Source organism: Pleurodeles waltl, chromosome 4_2 (assembly GCF_031143425.1).
Source record: "Pleurodeles waltl isolate 20211129_DDA chromosome 4_2, aPleWal1.hap1.20221129, whole genome shotgun sequence".
NCBI lineage: Eukaryota > Metazoa > Chordata > Amphibia > Caudata > Salamandridae > Pleurodeles > Pleurodeles waltl.
This window is the reverse complement of record NC_090443.1, coordinates 125,928,258-125,948,928: the sequence shown is the minus strand read 5'-3', so window position 1 is coordinate 125,948,928 and position 20,671 is coordinate 125,928,258. Positions and strand designations below refer to the sequence as shown.

At 46.3% G+C, this 20,671-nt stretch overlaps 1 protein-coding gene across 3 annotated transcripts in view; it reads left to right on the top strand.

Annotated features, from left to right (window-relative positions):
- The window catches only part of SPRYD3 (SPRY domain containing 3), a 472,005-nt gene that overhangs the window by 28,921 nt on the left and 422,413 nt on the right, over positions 1–20,671 (top strand). For all 3 annotated transcript variants that reach the window (XM_069230934.1, XM_069230932.1, XM_069230933.1), the window contains exon 2: positions 11,513–11,659. In XM_069230934.1, coding sequence (XP_069087035.1) covers positions 11,532–11,659 — 128 coding nt within the window. In that variant the 5' untranslated portion in view covers positions 11,513–11,531. The remainder of the gene's footprint in view (positions 1–11,512; positions 11,660–20,671) is intronic.

Sequence of the window (20,671 nt, the reverse complement as noted above, 5' to 3'; positions counted from 1 at the left end):
ATGCTCCCTAGCCCCCGTGATATGTTGGGCTCCTCAGTACACCACTGCCATTCAGGTGCAGTATTCCACATCCTAACAATTGCCCGCCCCACCTGTTGATCACTGCACAGCTTAAACCCACGTCCAGTCCATTGATCCTTTTGTCACTGTAACAGACACTCTGCTTGGAGCCATACCACTTGGAAAATCAGATGCTCCCCTGATTCTCTCAACAAAGCGGGGGCGATTTCTGTGTTTCCGAGGGCTTGTCTTGCAGCTTTTTTTTCTGAGGTTTTGCGGTATTCTAGCCTTGTGGTAGTTAAGCATACTAAAAAGGCCAGAAAACAGATGACTATGTTCCCCTGGGACCAAGTTTGTCCATCTGAAGCTGCTGTGCGTCGAGTTATTTCTGTTAATTGCCACTTCATCCTAGCTTGATCCTCCATGTTTACTGTCCCATCCATAATCATCTGGATTTTTCCTGTTATATCATTTCAACTTTCTAAGAAAGAAATTACTTCAACTTAATTTGTTTTGGGAAAATGGCCAGTCAAAACTTTTGTTCGAAATTTAAACGGTGGGTGCACATTTTGAAAGTGGAGTTTGGTCGAAATGATTAATGGAAAAAGAAATGTGCTAAACAGGAATAAATACAATTTTAGTTTGGGGGAAACTAATTAGCATTTTTGCTCACAGGAGGTTACCAATACTTGAAAGCTTAGGTCGTTAATCCAAAATAATTGACTGAGCAGTTGTTTGTTGATATGCTTTGTTTTTGTTTGTGATGCACACGTTTGTCAGGTGTCAGAGAATACCCATGCATTCTTTAAAAAATGCCTTTTTTTGCAGATACCCTTTTTACAAACTAGTTTGTAGTAGGGAAAAATAGAATTTACATTGTGCTTAAATTAGCATTCATCTTTTTTCTAGGACCTCTAAACATTTCATTCATAAGATGAAATAACGATCTATCTAAAAAACCACCCCAGGAAAGGTGTCAAGTGTGAAATATAAAGAAAAACTTAGATGCAACTCTTGTCTTTTATTTACTGGGCCACCTCCATTTTAATGCCAGACTTCCTGATCCCCGTATTCATAATCATAGAAGATTTTGTAAACCAGTGTATTTTTCTTTTTTCTTCTTTTTTCCGATGCAATTCTCCTTTCCCCTTCTGGCCTCTTCATATTTTCTTGTTTTGATATTTGGTGAACTGTTGCTTAGACTAATCTTTGGCAGACTGGAACAATCTCTTCTGTGTTGGAAATCCAGATAAGCCCTTCCGGACTAATATACAAATTAGTGGAATTTGGACATTTTTGTTCACAACGTCTACTACAGGGAACTCACTCTCACCAGTGTAGTACTTCACAGACCCCCTAACTGATCCAGATGTCTGTCATATTTGCTAACTGTGGGAGGGGGTGTAGTAGGAGGTTCTGCCACTTTGTAAAAGACCTCCAGGGGACGCCACCTTACATAGCGGCATCAGTCACCTGGCCATTGGGTCTAGTCCTGTTAGTTTGTTCAGAGGTCTTTTAAGGCCTGTATTCTGTGTCAAAGGATTATAATTCAAATTAAGTGCTCAGGACGGTATGCTCACTACCTGACCCACCAGCCAATCCGTCTTTCACTCCAAAATTATTTGGTATACTCCAGCTTCATCCTGGATATAGCCAGGTTGCCGGCTCCAATTCCACCGATCTCCAGTTTAAATTTCTGAACATATTTTTCTCAGACATTATAATGTTATAGGTGTAGTTTTCAACTGCTTTTTCCATGGCAACATTTACTGGCCCAACTACAGTAATATTTAGGGAACTGGCCCAGTTACATTAATTCACATTCAGAGTAGTTTTCCTATTTTGACATTTGGGTTTGCTCTCCATTTTGGTGCCGAATAGGGTTTCCTCTCTGAACCACTAATTACACACCCTCCTTTTGATTTGCTTGTGGTAAAATCTGCTAAAAGTGAAGGGGATTTGGATAAACTCCTGGTTCATTTTGCATTGTACACTTTTTTCTGTTTTGTACCAGTTGTGCAGAGGTAACCGGTTTCATAAATTGCCTAAGAGTGCTAGGTTGTCATGGTCTGCATCATTGACTACAGAAAATGATCCAAGAGCGAATAACTCTGCTTTTTTGAGGTTATGTGCATGCATCGTGATTGACCTGATACTGGAGCTTCAGTGGAGCAGGTATTGTGTGAATTCGGGTAGAGTTCAGTTGTTGCCTGTGATGCAAACAAGAGCTTTTGTCCTACATCTATCCAGTTAGATTTCCCTTTAACCCTTGGAACAATGTATACAGCCTACCGATCTGTGGATCTGTGGAGTGTAGAAAACGAGTAGGAGTATCTCCTACTCTCTTCTTGGTATAGTGCATAAGGGTGGACCAGTATTGAGACTACCTCAGACCTGCCAGAGATTCAGTAGGGCCAATTAATATACACAAGCTCTCCGATTCACTGAAAAAGCCAGAAATCCACAAAGTATTTTAAATTTCCCATCCTTTAGGTAGCGTACATAACCTGATGATAGCTAGCCTTTTATTAAAGAATAACAAGACCCTGGCACAGCCACCTGGAAATCCAGAAATCTCTAATTGAGCAACTAATGTCTAGGGGTTTTGCAACTTTTACTGTCTAAAAACCTAACTCACTTGGCATCACACCACAGTGAGAAGCTCTCTTGGTGTGAGGTAATCAGAATCACAGATTGTACATATGGATAGACTTAATAGCGAACTTCACCCTTATATTGTTGAATGTGAACAATGGTAAAGCATTAATAACTTTAACGTCGATTCAAATATTTTTTTTTGTAAACAGATTTGACTGATTTTACATATCTTAACAAGCACTGCTAGAGACACTACACATTAAGTCAAAACTGTCAGTTTGTCGAAGAACATATCATAGCAGTGCTATCTCGAGTGGTTCTGTTCCCCTAACTCCCTAGGGTACTGCAAGTGCCTCAATGTGGGTGAACTTCTTTATTGCCAGTGTCTCTCTACCTGTGGTAATGCAGTACTGTGTGAGAATAGGATCCCTGGCACCCCTTTCCCTGTCGAAAGAAACCCTCTCCTAGTATCCAGCCCTTATGGAGTACCGGGCGGGTATCCAGCCAAGGGGTATTAGGGTGTTTCAGGTCTTCTACTAGTGCTTCTCATGCCCTGGCCATTTCGAGGGGACATTGGCCCTGGTGGGCCTCGTGAAGCAGCACTCTGCCCTCATATTCTGCCCATCTTTCCAATTCATATCTCCAAGTTGTCAGTCTAGGTCCTCTCACTGATTTCCAAATCAGATGGATTTCTCTCTTGGCAAGGATAAACCACATGTATTGAAATTTACAAGTGGTTTTACCTTAGCTGTTTGTTGAAAGTTGTTCAGTAAGCAGTATACAGGGTTGTGAGGGGTATCTTTATCTGCTTGCGTCTCTGACAGTCCAAAAAGCATGTAGGTCCGGGCAAGCCCATATCATATGTTAGAATTTGTCACTGACTGCCACGCAACTTGGGAATTTCACGTCAGCCATGTGGAAAAACCTATGGAGACTCGCGTCAGCCATGTGGAAAAACCTATTGAGACTCACAGGTGTGAGGTTTGCTCTTAGCAACTATGTAAACATTGAGTAGTTTAAATCTAGTGTTCCTAGATACTTTGGGGACTCTTTCCAGTGTAGTCGCCCAACTCTTGTCATCTATGGCAATTCCTGTGTCTTTCGTCCATCTAGCATGCTGAGTGGTCTCTGGTGTTATTCTATCTCCCTGTATTGCTCTGTATAAACAGGTAACTGCCTTAAACGTTCCTGATGCCTTTCCAATATAGGTACAGTTCTGGTATTCCAAGACCCCACTGTTTGTTTTGTGTTTGTTAGAGCTCTGTGAAATAGGAAGTGTCTGGGGTGTAATTCGTATTCCACCCTAAACTCATCAAAGGGGAGAAGTGTTCCAGCTCTAAAAGGCTCCCAATCGTAGTGACCCCTGCTTCCCTCCAGTCCATCAGCCCCCTCCATTTGCTACTGTGTGGAAGGGCTTCCTGCAGGTCTATTGATAGGTCAGGGGAGTACAGGACTTTTGTCTGTGTATTTTGCAGGCATCTGCTCCAGCTATGCCTCACCTCCTCAAATTCTGTTGTGGCCTGGTTTCTGATAAGTTTAAAGGGACCCAATTAGGCATACCCAACCTTTCTTCGCCAGCAGTTGGTTGTTGTTTTGCGACCCATTGTGTCAACCACTGCAGCAGTGCTGCCTATATAATAGGCCTCAAAATAAGGGACTGCTAGCCTCTTTCTGCAGTTGCACTCTGTAAGATGGATAGTGACACCTGCCTGCGTCTAGAGCCCCATAGGAAAGCAATATCATAGTTTTGAGCTCTTGAAAAGTCGCTTGAGGTGCCTTCACCGGCAACACTGTAAAATATTAAAGGAAATGGGGTATGACTGCCATTTTTAGTAGTGCCACCCTTGCTATCACTGAGGAGTGTGCTCCAAAAGTCCATATTTTGTTGCAATGATTGGATTCCTTGCTTAATATTTTCTTTTATGAGATCCTTTGCATCATGAAAGATTCTATCCCCTAACTAGGAAGTATAGGTGAATTCTCAGGGCAGGAATTCCAGGGTTGGTGGTGGCGGCTCATTGTGGGCCAGGTAGGGAACTAACTCGCAAACCTGAGATGGTCCCAAAGAGTGGTCTAGTCGACCTCTAGCCCCCATCAGGTCATTGTGGCTGTCTTTTAAAAATATAAGGTCATCTGCAAACAGGGCTAAATATTGTGCCCTGTCGTTCACTATCAGTCACCGATATTCACATCCCTTTCTGGCCCGGCACCCCAAAGGTTTCATCGCTGTGGCGAGTAACAGTGGTGATAGATGGCAACCCTGACGGGTCCCATGCTGAACTGTGAAATTCTCCAGAGTGTGTTTACCCATTTTTACCCTAGCCCTCGGGGCAGAATAGAGTTTTTTGGTCCAGTTCAGGAACCCCTCGCCTAGGTGAAAGCCCTTCATGACCCCATACAGAAAGAGCCATTCTAGGCTGTCAAAGGCCTTCTCGACATCAGCTGCAAAAGATCGCAGAATTCAAATCTGTATCAGGAATTGTTTCTAGTATTGTCAGTAGCCTGTGAATATTAAAGGCTGTATTAGGCCCGAGATGGATCTTGTCTGATCTCTTTGGGTAAGTTTGGGCATATGAGGAAAGAGTCTGGAAGGCAGAATCCTGCTGAGTAGTTTATAGTCAGCATCCAGTAGGAAAGGAGGGTGGTAAGCCTTCATGCCCTGGACTGATTTCCCCGGTTTCAAAAGCGGAACAATAAGAGCTTCCCGACTAGTATCGGGGAGCCCACCCAAGGTCCTAGCTTCTTTATACGTGTACACTCATTTCAGAGCCAGGAGTTATGCATAAGTAGCATCAAACTCTACTGGGAAGCGATCGGTTCCTGGTGTCGTCCCTTTGACTAGATGTTTAATTGCTGCCCTCACTTCCTGCAGTATAATGTCCCCTCCCAACTGTTTGGTCTTCTCTGGTGTCACTACTTTGGCTGTAGTGGTACCAGGTAGTCCCAGACCACCTCGTTAACAGCTCAGCTCTCATAGAGGGTAGAGTAATATGTGTGAAATTCTCAGTTAATATCCGATTGCCAATACAGCCTAGAGCCCTGGTCTGCCTCCAATTCAACTATAGAAGTGCCTTGCCTATTAGGATTTGCTAGCCATGATGAGGGCTGTCGTGCCTGATCATGTGTAGTGTGGACCTTAATCATATTATGCTTCCAATCAAAGCAACAAAGGCTTTAATAGGGTGCATCTGGTGCTTTCTGCAATGTACAGCCCCCTAGCAAAACCTTGAATGCAACACCCTCTCACCCCTGTGGATGTCATTCCTGTATCGTCCTCAAAATAGTGCATGATACACTGACCAGTCAGATCTCAGAACATAGGATCTCAAAAGGTTTCTGATTACAGTTTCCAGGTAGGTATTGGGGGAAGAGTGCTTCCCCTCCACCCCAAAAAAAAAGTCAAATGCAGTAGGACCGGGTTGTGGTCAGATAGGGTTCTAGGTAAGTATTGTATACTATGTACCTGACTGTGAAAGTAAGGTGTGCAGAGGATCTAATTGCACATGAAGATTGTGTAGTGATCAGAAGAAGGAATAGTCACTTTCTTGTGGGTGGAGTGTCTGCCAGGAATCTTCTAAGCCCCCAGTCTTTTTGCCATGTGGAGTAGAAACGGGCTGCTCTCAGGATCAGTGAGACTCTCAACGGCGTCATCTTCTGGCCTAGGTGTCACACTTGGCAAGTCAGAATCAACTTCTGTGTTCTCAGCTGAGGCAGTTCCATTATCAGGATCAGAAATGCTGCCTTCCTCTCCCACATCACCAATCTCTGACTTGGGGTTGGGAGTGGGGCCGGGCCTCACACAGTACTGCAGCCGCCTCCAGTGCCTGCCATTGGTCCTGCTGTACTTCCACTGCAGATGAGGACCACCTATGTGTTATTTAAGGCCCTCAGCGGCATTGATTCAGCGGTTGGTCAGCTGCATCTTGGTGAGGTCCTGCTTGCGGTTGACATTCAGTCCAGTCCCACACCTCTTGTGGGGAGCTGAAGAATTGTGCCCCTTCTGGTGTGACCACTCAGTCGGGTCAGAAAGAGCATGGCTGAGGACACACCCATTTGTTGGAGGCGATGCTTCGCAGCAAGGAAGGCAGCTCTTTGCTTCTGCACCTCTCTAGTAAAGTCGGGGAAAATCATGACTTTGCTATTGTTCACTACATGGTCACCCCTCTTTTGGGCTTGTGCTAGTATGGAATCTCTGTCCCTGTAATAGAGCAGTCAGGCTACCACAGGATGTGGGGGGGCACCAGGATCAGGTGGACGCACCCTTTCCAATGGATCACTTCTCCAGGGAGGTTACCATATTATTACCCTCCACCTTCTCAGGAAGCTATAAATGACCAGGGTGTTATTTCTCCTAGAGCGCTTTTCAGCATCCTCATTCTCCATTGTTGTCAGCCTCTCTTGTGCATCTCAAAGCTCAGTGGGGACTTCAGAGAGCGTTCGTTCTGTCGTGGTGACACTTTCTGCAAGTTGTCAGTGGTCCTTCAGTATTCTGAATTTCGGCCTCCACGGTGTTTACTGTGACCAGGGAAGTCCTAGAAACGAAAATAATCACCTAAAGTATATCTTGTAGTGTGGGGCCCTCTGGGCCTCTCAACCTTGGTGTATGTTGTAGGTGTAGGATGCTCATGTCGCACCTCAGTCTGTCGGGGGTGGAGGGGCAGGGGGTGTGTGGGTGGGTGTGGGGGTGGCCGGGGGTGCAGGGGACAGTGCCATGGCCTCTCATTCAGCAGTATTTCACCACTCCCCTGGGTGCATAAGTTCCTTCAGTTGTTTTCCTGCCCTTGTCGTGTCCCCTTTCAGTTCCCGCGGTCTGTATTCTGCCTCTGCTCTCTCTGGGAGGTAGTCCATGGTCTGGGTCTGGTGGAGGAAGAATGGGTTGGGTCTCTTGTTTCTATCGGGGCTCTTCAGCAGGCTGGCTCACATGGGCCCAGAGGCGCTGTGTCCCTAGGATGCATTTTCTCAGAGCTCTCTACTGCCTTATGAGTGCTCGGGTCTGCAGTGCCTCTCCGATTCTGGTTGCCTCCCCCATGCTCTCCGCTCCTGCCCACTGTACCTATAAGCATAAAGAAAATGAGGCTGACCTAGTAACCCGAGGACCCGGGTATGTAACTATTGTAGGAATGTAATGGCCCCAAGAAAAAGGAGGGGGGGGGGGAAGAGTATGGCCCATGAATTCTGCGTCAACAATTACTTCTAAAAAGAACCTTCTAAACCCAAAAGATCAAAGGAGCTTATGAATATATCAATTTTATTCAATTGTTAACATGATTTAGCAAACTTAAGTGCTTCTAAGATAATGGCGCAGTGAAATGAGATTGGTGTGAAAGTGTCAAACTTGATTTTTGCTATGATGAGGGTGCTACCTCTACAAACATGACTCTTGTCCTGATGCTGAGCCTTTATTGATTGGTTCTCCTTTTTGGGTCGAAATGTGACATTAATTCTTGTGGATTATTATTATAGAATGTAATAAATGACTTCAGGACACCTGGATTGAAGGGGTCCTCTAGAAGTTCACTCTTTTATTTTATATATATTTTTAACACAAACTGTGTATATTGTAGATAACACTTGACACTTTTTTACACCAATCGCATTTCACTGCGCCGTTATGTTAGGAGCACCTAGGTTTGCTAAATCATGTTCACAATTGAATAAAATTGCTATATTCATAAGTTTCTTTGACCTTTTGGGTTTAGAAGGTTCTTTTTAGAAGTAATTGTTGCCGCAGGATTCAAAGGCCCCCGATTCTCCCCCTCCAGGCTCACTTCTCTGCAGCTATTTCACATGTCTGCTCCCAGAAATGTTAGGCTCCACTGGGCCAATCATCGGAGCAGCCGTGGACTGTAGCCTAGCTGAAACGCCCCTGTTGGCCCAGTTTTAGCAGCGTCTAGGGGTCTGGCATCTCAGGGGTGAGGGGTTGCAGTGAGGACAGGTTAGCACCATGCATTGGGATGCCTAGGATACTGATGCAGGATATCGGCTGTCTGCGGTGGAGCTTTTCACTGCACATCCGCTCTTGCTGCCATCTTGGTTGAAGTGAAGTGGCAGGTACAGTCTTTTCTGAATTTAATGTAGTTGTTTGTTTTGCTGCCTTTTCTTAGTCAGTCTGTTGATTAGACTGACACTTACGATACAGCTATTCTGGCATCATGCTGTAGACCTCCTTTGATAATAGTAACATCCTGACACTTTACTTGATTGGTCTGATCACGAAAATAGCTACTTGGTTAGTGGGAATGAAATTCTTGCTATAGTTGTTTTCTTATTATAAATGGTGGTGTTCAACAGCTTTATGTTTAGTAATTTAGAGATCGACTAAATCAACAAGTGTTTATTCAGTATGAGGGTTGAAATAATAAGCACATTAGCGGGTTTGTTTTCTAAATAAGGTTTCTGTTAGATTTCTGGAACTAGTAATGTGATGTTCTTAAGAGCTGAGCAAAATGTTTTGCATTCTAAGGTAGTCCATTCTTTATTTCTTCATCATTTGCATCTGTTGACTACCTGCTATTTCAAGGAAAGGAAGCACTTGACCATCAAGTGAAATCTTTCATCTGGTCTTTAATCTAGCTGTTCACCATGGTGTCATTTACTCCTCTTTAACATTCATATAGTGTTAATTTAGTAGGCTGCTGCCTACGCTGTTGAAAATGGCATATCTATACCTGTATTGTGTACATATGTTAAGGCTTCTCGTTGCAGGGCTTGGGGGCGGTGGGGGGTAGTTTCCACCCAGAACCATTGTTCACTAGTTCTACAGATGAAGTTGTATAACTTCTATTTTCTGAGCTCAAGGTGACAATGCCTACTTTTCCCTAAAACTATTGTTTTACTTTAATGATGTTATTTCTTAAAAATGTACTTTGGCTGCATCATAAAACTGGTTTTGAGTCTCAAAATACATTTGGGAAGGTTGTTTAGTCTGATAGATACCCCCTTCAATGTTGTGGGCAAACCCCAAAACCTGGTTTTAGAGCAAAGTTGTTGATGCTTTGACTGCCACACATTTGTCTGGTTCCTTTCCACTTGTTACTGCTGCAAGCTACCAAATACCTTCCTTTAACACCAGTAGACCAATGAAATTTTGAAGCCAGTTTGACAAACTTGGACCCTACTACATAAGCCGGATGTGGTACATATTTTAGCAGATGCCTGAATTTTCAACTTTTTTCCCTACCTATTTGGCATCATAGCTCCAAGACCCGTGTCAGTGCTAGAAACTTATTTTGTCCCTGTACTGTTACAAGAAATCTGGAGACTTGCACAAGGCTAACCGCTCCAAAAGAAACACCTTACAAATCAGCATGCAGTGTGATTACCCCCCCCCCCCCAATGGTGTATCTACCTCTTTAACACAAACATAATTTTCAGTGACAGCAGATCCTTCCTACATCCTCATGTGCCTGTTACTGTGCTAAAGCCATACAAACCTGCTCCGCAACATTTGAACTCACTCCACACCCAAAAAAAGTTCATAGATGCTCCCAGAAAACATATAACAATGTGTCCGACCACTACATGCTCAATACTGCACTGTTACCTATTTGCATTTGGATTCTTCCTATCAGTAAAACACAAATTGACATACTCTCATGCTTGCATTACAATGGGCAACACACCTTCACACTCATCCTAAGAACAGAGCACCAGAGCCTCTTAATTTGGCAACCTAATAACCAATCCCAGCACGGCATGAATGATTATCACCCATCAGAGACCAAAGAAAAATGCAGTACTTTAAAGATCGTTCCTCATACCAACACATTAGGACCACATTCTAAACCAAATGGAACCATCTTCAGTTCATATACAGAATGGAAATAGGCAGACACTAAGCTACCTGCCTGCCTTGATTTGATAAGTGTAAGCATCCAGAATAATGCAAAAGGCCCTTTCCAATGTGTAAGCCTCCCACAAGGCCACAAATATGGTGAAATGTGCTCTAAACGTGCTTCTAACATGACAACGTCTGATGATTGTTCACATTCCACAGTGGTTTTTAAAATATGTTTGGTGGCGCTAAGAGTGGAATGGGGTGTAGGTATTTCTTCTCCAGGACACATTTTTGCTGACCTGCATGGATATGGCTTGGTTCAGTCACCTGTCATGCAGCAAAAGCGGACAGCTCCCTTATCTGGAACTACAATTTATCCATCTCTTATCTTTTTCTTGTAGCCAAACCTTTTGAAAATTGTCACAAAGTACTTGTCTGACTCGCCCACAGCTATTGTCCTTTGGCGACATAGTCGGAGAATAGCTGTTGACCCTGACCCCCCCCCACAAGCAGAGCATTAAAGATTGGTGACCATCTAGCCACAGTTCATTCAGCCCCACCCCCCTTTATGTCAGACATGGTTCTTTGACTTTTAGGGTTGTTCCTTTCTGCCCAATCTGATGTGGTGCTGTGTACAGAAGAGTAAAATGGATAGTGGTGAATGAGTGGCTAGCAAGACAGCTTAACAAGTCAGAGGCCAGTTATGCTGCTCAATCTCACATAAAACCCTCAATGGGAGAGCAAGGAAAGGGAGGTAAAAAAAACAGATCTTTACCCTAGTATAGGTGCAAAAAAGTGCTCCATTTTGCTTATTTTCCTGGCTAGTTTGTCACAGCTGATGTAGTACTTTCCAGTGTGCTTTTATGGTGTGATTAAAGAAGAGCGTTTATCCTATTCTGCTGTGTTCTGTTTGGCAGGAGTCCTGCATGGTGTTTGGACTCCTTGTTGAAGGTGGGTTGGTTGATGACTGTTCTGGCAGGATGACCTCAGCCATTTATGGGAGGGCTGACTAGGAGGATCGTGTTCGGTGGGATGTAGTATGATCACATTCTTCATGCAACTCACTTTTTGGGAGTCAGCTGTGTCAATATAGGTTTTGATTCTCCATTCTGATTATAAAATTCTTAATGTTCACAGATTGACCTGTGGGGAGGCCATGGATGATTTAAATCTCCACTATAGATTCCTAAATTGGCGGCGGCGGATCAGAGAGATCCGGGAGGTGCGGGCTATTCGATATCAGGAAAGATTCAAGCACATCTCCATTGATGGTGACACACTAAGGTAAGCTGTTTATTTTAAGGTATTGTTGAAGGGAAGATGGTTAGTTTTGGAAACAGCAGACCAGCTGCTGTAAGTAAGGTCAATCAGCTGTACTACACATCTTCTCAAATTCTCCATCTACATTTTCTCTTCTTTGTCAATCACAGTAGTTCTTAATGTATGAAACTTTATCCCACTTTGGACATTACTTAACATAAACATGTAATTTGTGCTGGAAGACTGGGAATGTCTGTCTAGTTTAAGAATTATGAGTCTTGCATCTTCAGCTGCCTTACTTAGTAACTGCTGAACATTGGCCATGAACAGCAAGGGAATTGTCCACTGTGGAAATGTTATGCAGTTGCCATGGTGTCTGCATGATGACTCTTGCATGTTAGAGTTCTGGAGGCTCAGAGGATTCAATGTGCTGGAATCCACAAATGTTCAATAATTGGCTCTTTCACAGATTCACATTATTGTATCATCGCATCTGAGTGGTTGAGATGGGATTTCTACTGTTGTCCTGGTGTGCAGTTGCAAAGGTAAGCATGGTCTGTAGACATTTAACATAGTCACACCATTAACCTACGCACATCATTCTAGAAAGCGCCAGCAAAAGTAAAGTCCAGGCTATCTGGACTAAGCTCATAGATCACAGCTCCTCAAGAGCCTACTATATCTTAGATTTCTACTGCACGTTATGTATGAAGAGAGTCCCCTTCAACTAATTCTCCTAACGACCAAGAAGAAGGAAGGCTACAAATATGAAAATTTAAGCAAATACCATCCTCTGATGAAGTCAAATGGTGACTCAAAAAGGCATAAATTCATCTTAAAAGTGCAGATTCTGATGAGAGAGACTCTGAAACTTTGCATTGTGAAAAAAGTAATTCATATCCTATGACAATCTCATAAAAGTTGACAAGAAAGTAAAGGACACAATGTTTTTCATCAGAAGAGCTAAATCTTACTTTGCAAAACCAAGTCTACCAATTCTAAGTCAGTGTCAGAACCACCAACACCAAAGACAGCTGAGGGAGGGGTGAGAGGCAGCTCAGGGGGAGTGAGGGCATGCATCACCCATGATATAGATGCCTCCTGCCACACCTTTCTGCCAGCAATAAAGAAAAAAGTGATATGTTGTAACCAGCAATGGCCATGTCACAGCTTTTTTTTTTTTCCCCAGCCATACTGCTGCGTAACATAGCTAAAAACATTGATAGAGCCAATAGGTTGAGTAGGGGAGAACTATTGGCGTTCCTAGTGTTTTTATTTGTAGCAAGACAAAAGGGTGTAAGGAGACTAACAACAACACAGGACTGTTTATTTAATTTCTTTTTAATCATTTTACAAACAAGGAGTAACAGAACATCATTGTCATAAATGAGTTGCACCAAGTGAACTACAACAGTACATTTGTATTCAGTCCATATACATGAACACCGAGGCAGCATAATATATTACAGTAGTATCAGTGTGGACATCCAGTAGAGAGCATTAACCAGACAACATAGTTTACCCAGTATGCTCTTGGACATATCCATCAGACAGACGATTGACTGTCAGCTGTAGTATCCTCAGGAGTACCTCTTCTCCCATCTCCCATCTCCCAGAAACCTGTTGCAAAGATCTTCTCAAATCCCCAAATCGGTTTGCAGTTTTGCATCTGTTCGTGCGCGGTGGAGCTGCAGTTCTTATCCCGAACCCACTGCTCCTTCCTGGGGGCCCTCACCCCCATCCAAGTAGTGGCAACCCTCCTCCTAGCCAGTACCAGGGCATACCTCAAGAATCGATATGCTATCTTGTGATGTTTCCCAGCAAGCTGTGTTGAGGGATTAATTCACATACATGCCAGGGCAGTGGCACCTGGCAGCCGGCTCACCACTTCCAACCAGAAGGTCCCCACTCGTGGGCACAACCACGCAAAATGGAATCTCAAGCAAGCCGACGATTGTTCCGGGTTAATCCTATGCATCTTAACCGGGGTTTTGTACGTGCTGTGCATGAAATTAAAGTGGATCAACTTAAGTGTGTGTTTCCTGATATGAACCATATTAACGGTCGGATTGTTGCGAAGACTGCGTCGGTTATTGGGGCTCCCACGTCTGCATCCCAGTTGCAAAAACCTGTAACTGCCCGCACACCTCCTCTGCCTATAGTGCCATATACATCAAGACAAGGTGGTGCCTATAGTGCCCCCTCAACCGCAGTTTTCGGGGGTGCCTCAAAAAAGAAACCCCGATCTTCTTGGCACCTCCATCAGACACGCGTAGTGGAGAAATTGACCAGGACCCTATTTGAAATGGAGCTACGCATCCTCAAAAGAGATTAATTTTTTATTAGGACACAGATCCCCACAAGTCCTGAAAAGACCTGGGCCCCTCCAACTGACAGAATGGGACCAATGCCCAAAGTGGTAGCTCCCTGTGAAAGGTGATCCCACTAGTTCACCACCTTAACTATTCTTTGCACGATGTAAGGGGCCCCAGCCGGCACTCCGGACCATGCCATTAACAGCTCAGGGAGCTTATCGTCTTCTACCATACTTGCCACCAACGCCTTCTCCTAGTTATTCCTTTCTACCATCCTTTGCACTTCATGCTGTAATCAAGACGCATAGTAATAAAACTCCACATTGGACACCGCAAACCCACCATCCTCATACCCACTATCAGTGTTGTTTGAGCCACCCTATTCTGTCCACAGGCCAAAGCATTGAAGTGAGGATCACATTAATCTGACTGAATGTTCCCGCCGGCAAGGGATACAGTGAGTTTTGGGTGGAGTACTGGCAATGGGGACAGCAGCACCATCTTAGGCACGGCTCTTCTGCCTATCAGAACGTTGCAGCAGCAGTAGGAACGTACTCCAGAACTGTAATGACTCCTGAACAGGAAAAAACGCTTCCCCACATTGTTTTGCAATTGTTTTCTCCGTATAGGCCACAGTCACCTTCAAATATCAAACGCTCAATTTCCCACTGCAGCCCTAGTCCCTGGAGCCACCCTGCACGGACCCCTGCCAGCGATGCCAAAGGGAACAGCAGTGACTTTTTCTGATTAACCCTACGCCAGTACACCGCCCCAAAGGCCCCCAACAGCTGCAACAATACTGCCAGGATTCTCTTGGGCCTTGCAGGTAAAACAAGGCATCAGCAGCATAAAGGGAGTCAATATGTCTTTGCTGCCCAAGGTCTATCTCCCATTCATACATAACCCACCAAGCCAGAATAGCCAAAGGCTTGATTGCCAGAGCGAACAAGCGAGGCAACAGTGGACAGCTCTGCCTGTTACCATGCTCAGTATTCCATCGTGTAGAGTAATGCTGTCCCTGCGGAACTCATGCGCGTGGACTAGTATACAACCTATCCAGGCCCGAAACCAGGGACCGAATCCCATGGCCTGCATTACACCCAGAAGGTACCCCCAATCCTCTGTATCAAATGCCTTCTCAATGTCATGTAGAAATTTGCCATTTTCTCTCTGCCATCCTTCACCACATGCAGCACATGCATCAGCCTCTATAGGTTTGTGGTTGTCCTACACCCAGGTATGACACTGCACTGATCGACATGCGCAACACTGATCATGACTAGGTGCATCTGGTTGAGTAACAACTTGCATAGTACCTTAACATCAGTGTTGATCATCATTAGTGGACAGTACAACACTGTATTTGCCACGCCTCAACCGGTTTGTTCATCATACAAATAAACCCCACTTTTTTGCTTGGCTAGAGTACACCTGTCTCACTGGCCTCTAAAAATACCTCCAGCATTGTTTGAGACAAATCTGCTGAAAAACCTTAATAGAATTCAGCGGGGAACTTGTCTCTTGTCGCCTTATTTCTCTGCAGCATACGGAACTCTGCCCTCAATTCCTCCAGTGTGATATCTACCTCGAGGTCATCTACCATCGCCTTTCCCACACTGGGTAGATGCAGGGGGGCCAGATAAGCTTCTACCGTGGCCTACGAACTGTGACTACTCCTGCCATACACTCCCTGAAGGTGATTTTGGAAGGTTGCCATCAGGGCCTCCTGCGTCGCTGCCAAAGACCCAGTCTCGTCTGAGATGAAGCACTAGAGGGGCACTAGCCTTCTGACACACCCGCCAGAATAGGAGCCTGCCTAATTCCCTCCCACCTCAATGCAGACTGTTCCTGTACGGAGTATGTGAGTATGCATCCCATCTATCCCATTTCTCATCTGTGCTACTCTGCACCCTCATTTCCTTTCTCCTGTCGTCAGACTAGTCCTGACTATGCAGTGCTGCTCTAACCTCTCACCACAGCCTTCATGGCGTCCCATTCGAATGTGCTCCAATTAGTCAAAGTAGTCAGCCAAAACGTGAGAACGTGTACCGACCAACAATCGGACATCACGTCCACCGGGAGACGCCAGGGCCGCTGTTGTGCCCTCGACCTCCCTAAAGCCAGTTCACACAATACTGGAGAGTGGTCTGATAGGAAACCAGCTCAATGCATCACCTGCAGTACGTCCTTGATTGGAATCAGTCAACAATATCCTGTGCAGCCTACTGTGGGTATTATGCATGGGTGAACGACAAGTGCACACCCTTTCTAAGGGCAGGATAGCCCTCCAGGCATACCAGACTCCCAAGTCGTCCATCACCTCCCACAAGGCTGTAGTCATCTGTGGCTTTGTTGATAGTCTTGGGGGCGAGCAGTCCGCCTCTTCCCTCCACTGCACAGTTACAATCCCCTAGTCACATTATTGGATTGTTAAGATCAGCCTCCAACTGTTCCCTAATCCTGAAGGAAAACTGAGGATCATACCCTTTATGGGCATATAAGCCAACCTAGAGTTGTCTCCCTCCCATCCGGTCGACCCTGCAGAATGATATATTGCCCACTCCACATCAGCCGCTAGATATGTGAGCGCAAAGGGGGATCCAGGGGCCATCCACACCCTAAACCCCCTCTCCCCTTGCGTAGGAAGCATGATACCCTTGCCTGTTCCTTCTGACTCTGTCTCAGTGTTACAGAGGAGCTCTCCTGGAGACATGAGATATCCACCTTTATGGTGCCTCAGGAAGGATGAAACCCTGAACCTTTTGACATTCATGCCTAAAACTGACATTTCAGGTCAGGAACTTAAATTTACTATGCATTTGCAATTAATAATGCTCTGCATTGTTGTGCATTGCAACAAACCCATTATGCTGCATAACGAAAAACAGAGATAACAACTGAATAACCATTAAAGAATGTTTCTTCCCCTTGGTTCCCCCCACAACAAACATAGTGTAACCATTTCCGTATGTGAGTCCATCATATATGTGCCTGCACCAGACTTGAACCCTAATCTGCCCAACTGGGACAGAATCCCCTACCCCCTGGCTGGCCACAGCCAAGCTATATTCTGCCATTGGTGTTGCAGCAGAGAAGCAAGCCACCACAGCATGTACTTGAGGCATCCCATATCCTGCAGTGCAGTAACACAATAACACCAGCATTTGTCACATGATACATTCAGAAGTGTCTGTGAGGATTGTGGCTCTCGGGCAGAGGTGCCCAGGGACACCGTCTAACACGCCAGCCCTTCGCACGTTACTCCCCCCGCCCCCAAGTTATGTACACCAATATTAGTAGTATCATTAAGCAACAAAGTTGGTTTCTGGAATTAGCGCAACACAAGAAGTCTGTGTCCAGGACCAGTGTGTCCATGGCTGAGTCATGCTGGTCCTTTCCGGGCGAGATGCAACGCCCCAGTCTCAGCCACCAGCATTGTACCATCATCCTGTATTGTAACTCCATTTAATTCCTATCCTGTTCCCACAGACTTGCACCTTCTGGGGGCGAATTCTACAGATTCGTCGCTCCCAAAGCGGCCACCAGTTCCCAGACTCCGAGCTGGGACCTCCTTCCACACCCCAGGAGGCGAAAGGTACTGCGGCGGAAGCTGCCCTCCGCATTCTCAACCTTGGTCTCCAGTTCCCTTGTGTCAGCAGTCATTCTGACCATCTGCAGCTTCAAAGTCGCTACCTCAGCCATGAGTGTTTCAATATTTTCTTTCCCAGTGGTCACCTTCTCCCACTACCTGATGGAGATCTGCTCTTAGCAGGTTAACATCTATGGACACTGTTTCTATCTGGTGGTCCAGGGCGACATGTGACCCCTGGATAGCCACTAGAAGGTCAGCTCAAGGTGACCCCCCTTAGCTGCATCCGATTTTGCACCTCCTTGTCGGGCAAGATGCTAGGAGGGCTGTCAGGGAGAAATGTACTGGGTGATGGTGTTGGCAGCCACAGCTCTCAGCTGCCTGTCTTTGACCATGGTGAGAGGACCAAGGCATTTTGGGCCTCTTGTTCACTCCGGGGTCCCCCACTGTCAAAAGGGTGACAGGTTTACCCAGTCCCACAGTGGCGTGGGTGGCAAGGGGCTGCTGCTGGCAAGTAATACCTAGCCTTAACAATAGGTGATCATGCTGCGTCCCCCCGGCCTCCAGCATGCAATTTCGGTTCTTTCCATGATTTATATTCTCAATATTCAGTGCCCCCCCTTCTTGGTCTTGCCTTGTCCCAAAGAGGGACACAACAAATTGTCTGTGTGAGGCAGAAATTGATATAGCCCAGTCAAATATCATCCAGTGCCCCCTACTCACTGCGCAAAGGGAGGGGTGGAGAGGCAGTCCCAGCCTCCAGGCCGCTGCATGTAGGGCAAGACCGATGCAGTAGGAGGAACTTTACGATGGCAAATCTTCCCCGGGGCCTCCGTTCTCTTAACTTGAGCTTCATTACCAGTCTCCTCGCTGCTGTCCTCTTTAGCTGATTACAGAAACAACAAGGTGATGGAATGCTTGAATTAATCTCAGCCACTGGCAATTGCTCGGGCCTTATTCCAACCTATCCTATTTTTTTGTTTTTTTGTTTGTTTTTTTGCCCACCATGCCACCTCAGTTTAGACCCAGCCATATGGAAATCAGTCTTGACCCTGCTCCTCATGGGAACAATCCAGTCTGAACTACCAGGCCAGATCCTCACTGGACTGGAAACGAGCTTCCTCCGACCGGTTTCGGGGTATTACCCTTCAACAGCTAGGCTAGCTTAAGTCCAGTGGAGCAGGGTCAAGACTGATTTGCATATGACTGGGTCCAAACTGGAATGCTGTGGCAAGCAAAAAAATAAGATGGATTTAGGCCCAGGTCTGTGACGGGGGGTGAAAGTTTAACATTGATCAGCGTTCCGTCCATCACCTGTTCTTTTTTTGCATTGGTCATCCTAAGTGGGAAGGGAATGGCCAAATGTGGGACCTGTGTTTCTTATGCCATCGGATTCAAGCTAAACTGGCTGATGAGGAGTCCTAGCCCAAAACCGTCCCAGGATGCTGGTTTCCAGTTCAGGGAGGACACGCTTGGCAGTCAGGGCTGGACTGTTCCCATGGGAGCAGGGTCAAGACTGCATATGGCTGGGTTCAATATGCAATGGCGTGGTAAGCAAATAACAGTGAATTTAGACCCGGATCTGTGATTGGAGGTGAATGTTTGACAGTGTTCATCATCTGTTCTTTTTTGCCATCTCCAGCTGACCAGCACTCCCTGCAAACACCGCTGGTGGGATCCTGGGGGCAGAGGTGTCACCTCTGATGCAGACCGGCATGCCGATCCTACACCGTGCGCACTGCAAGATGACGGACGGCTGCTCCTCTCACACCTCAGCAGAGCCCACCAGCCAGGCATCAGTGATGGAAGGCCAAACCAGGCTACTGCGCCCCCAGACCCTGAGCGGGATGCCACAAGCAGTACATCTCCTCTCTGGTCACTCCTGCAGACTGGGCATAGGGCCATGACCAGGCAGCAGTTGTCGTCCTGGGCGCCTGCAGCCCATGACCCCACTATTGAGCCCCCAGCAGGTCTGCAATACGGGGCTGGGTCTTGTCACATTCACCTCACTCCAGCAGTGGTCTGAGGCGGTTAGGGCCTCCATTCAGCTGCACACAGGCAGCTGCAGTGCCAGTGAAGTCCAGCACACACCCTGATCACCAACAGTCCCAAGGGCCTTCAATGAGGCAGATCGGGCACCCCCAGTGCAGTGCCCCGCAGCATAGGTTCAGGGTGCTTCAGAAGCAGGATTCAGTAGGATGCAGGTCAGCCCGACCGAGAGTGATGATGATCTACGTCCTGTCAGTCATCTTGCCAGGCCATGCTCTCACAGGATTACGTTAGGATGGGGGGCAAGTAACAATGTGGGACACGGTGGTAGAAGGCAAGTAACAGCGCTGAATGGTGCAGGAGAGGGAAAGCAGCTGGGCCGGTTGGAGCGGGAGGCGGTAAGCAACAGTGCTGTATGTGGCAGAGGGAATAAGGGTGTCGGTAACAATGCAGAAAAGGAGCAGGCAAGCAACTGCACAGGGTAGGGTTGGGGGGGGGGGTAAGCAACCACACTGAACGGGGAGGGGCAAGCGAATATTCAGCACAGAATAGGTGTTAGCAAGCAACGGGACAGAGATGGACGGGAGTGGCAAGCAGTGGAATGGAGGCAGGGTATGAGGGGGCAAGCAACAACACAGAAGGAACGTGAGTGTGGGATGGCAAGCAACAACACAGGAACAGGAGGGCTTGTAATATGCAACAACACTAAAGAACGGGAGAGTGCAATCAACAACACAGCGGGTTGGAGGGGTGGAAGTGGTAAGCAACATGAAGAGGGGCAGGAGGGGCAAGCAAGGACATTAAGGGATGGGAGCATGAGGGGGAAACAACAACACAGGCTGACAGGGGGATGGGAATGGGCAAGCATTATCATGGAGGTGAGAAGGAGGGACAACAAAGAGGGGAAGAGGTGGGTGGGTGGCATGGCAAGAACATGGAGGCATGGTATAGAAGCACATGATGGATACGGCCTGCAATGCACACATGATTAATACGGCCTGCAAATGCATGCACTCTTACGGAGTGCTTCAGCTAAAAGAAACAAGTGGCCCCAAACATTAATGCAGTGGAAGGACAGAGAAGTACTGGAGGAATGCTCAAGGGGAGGGACAAACTCACAAAGGTGAAGTGAAGGTGCACCCC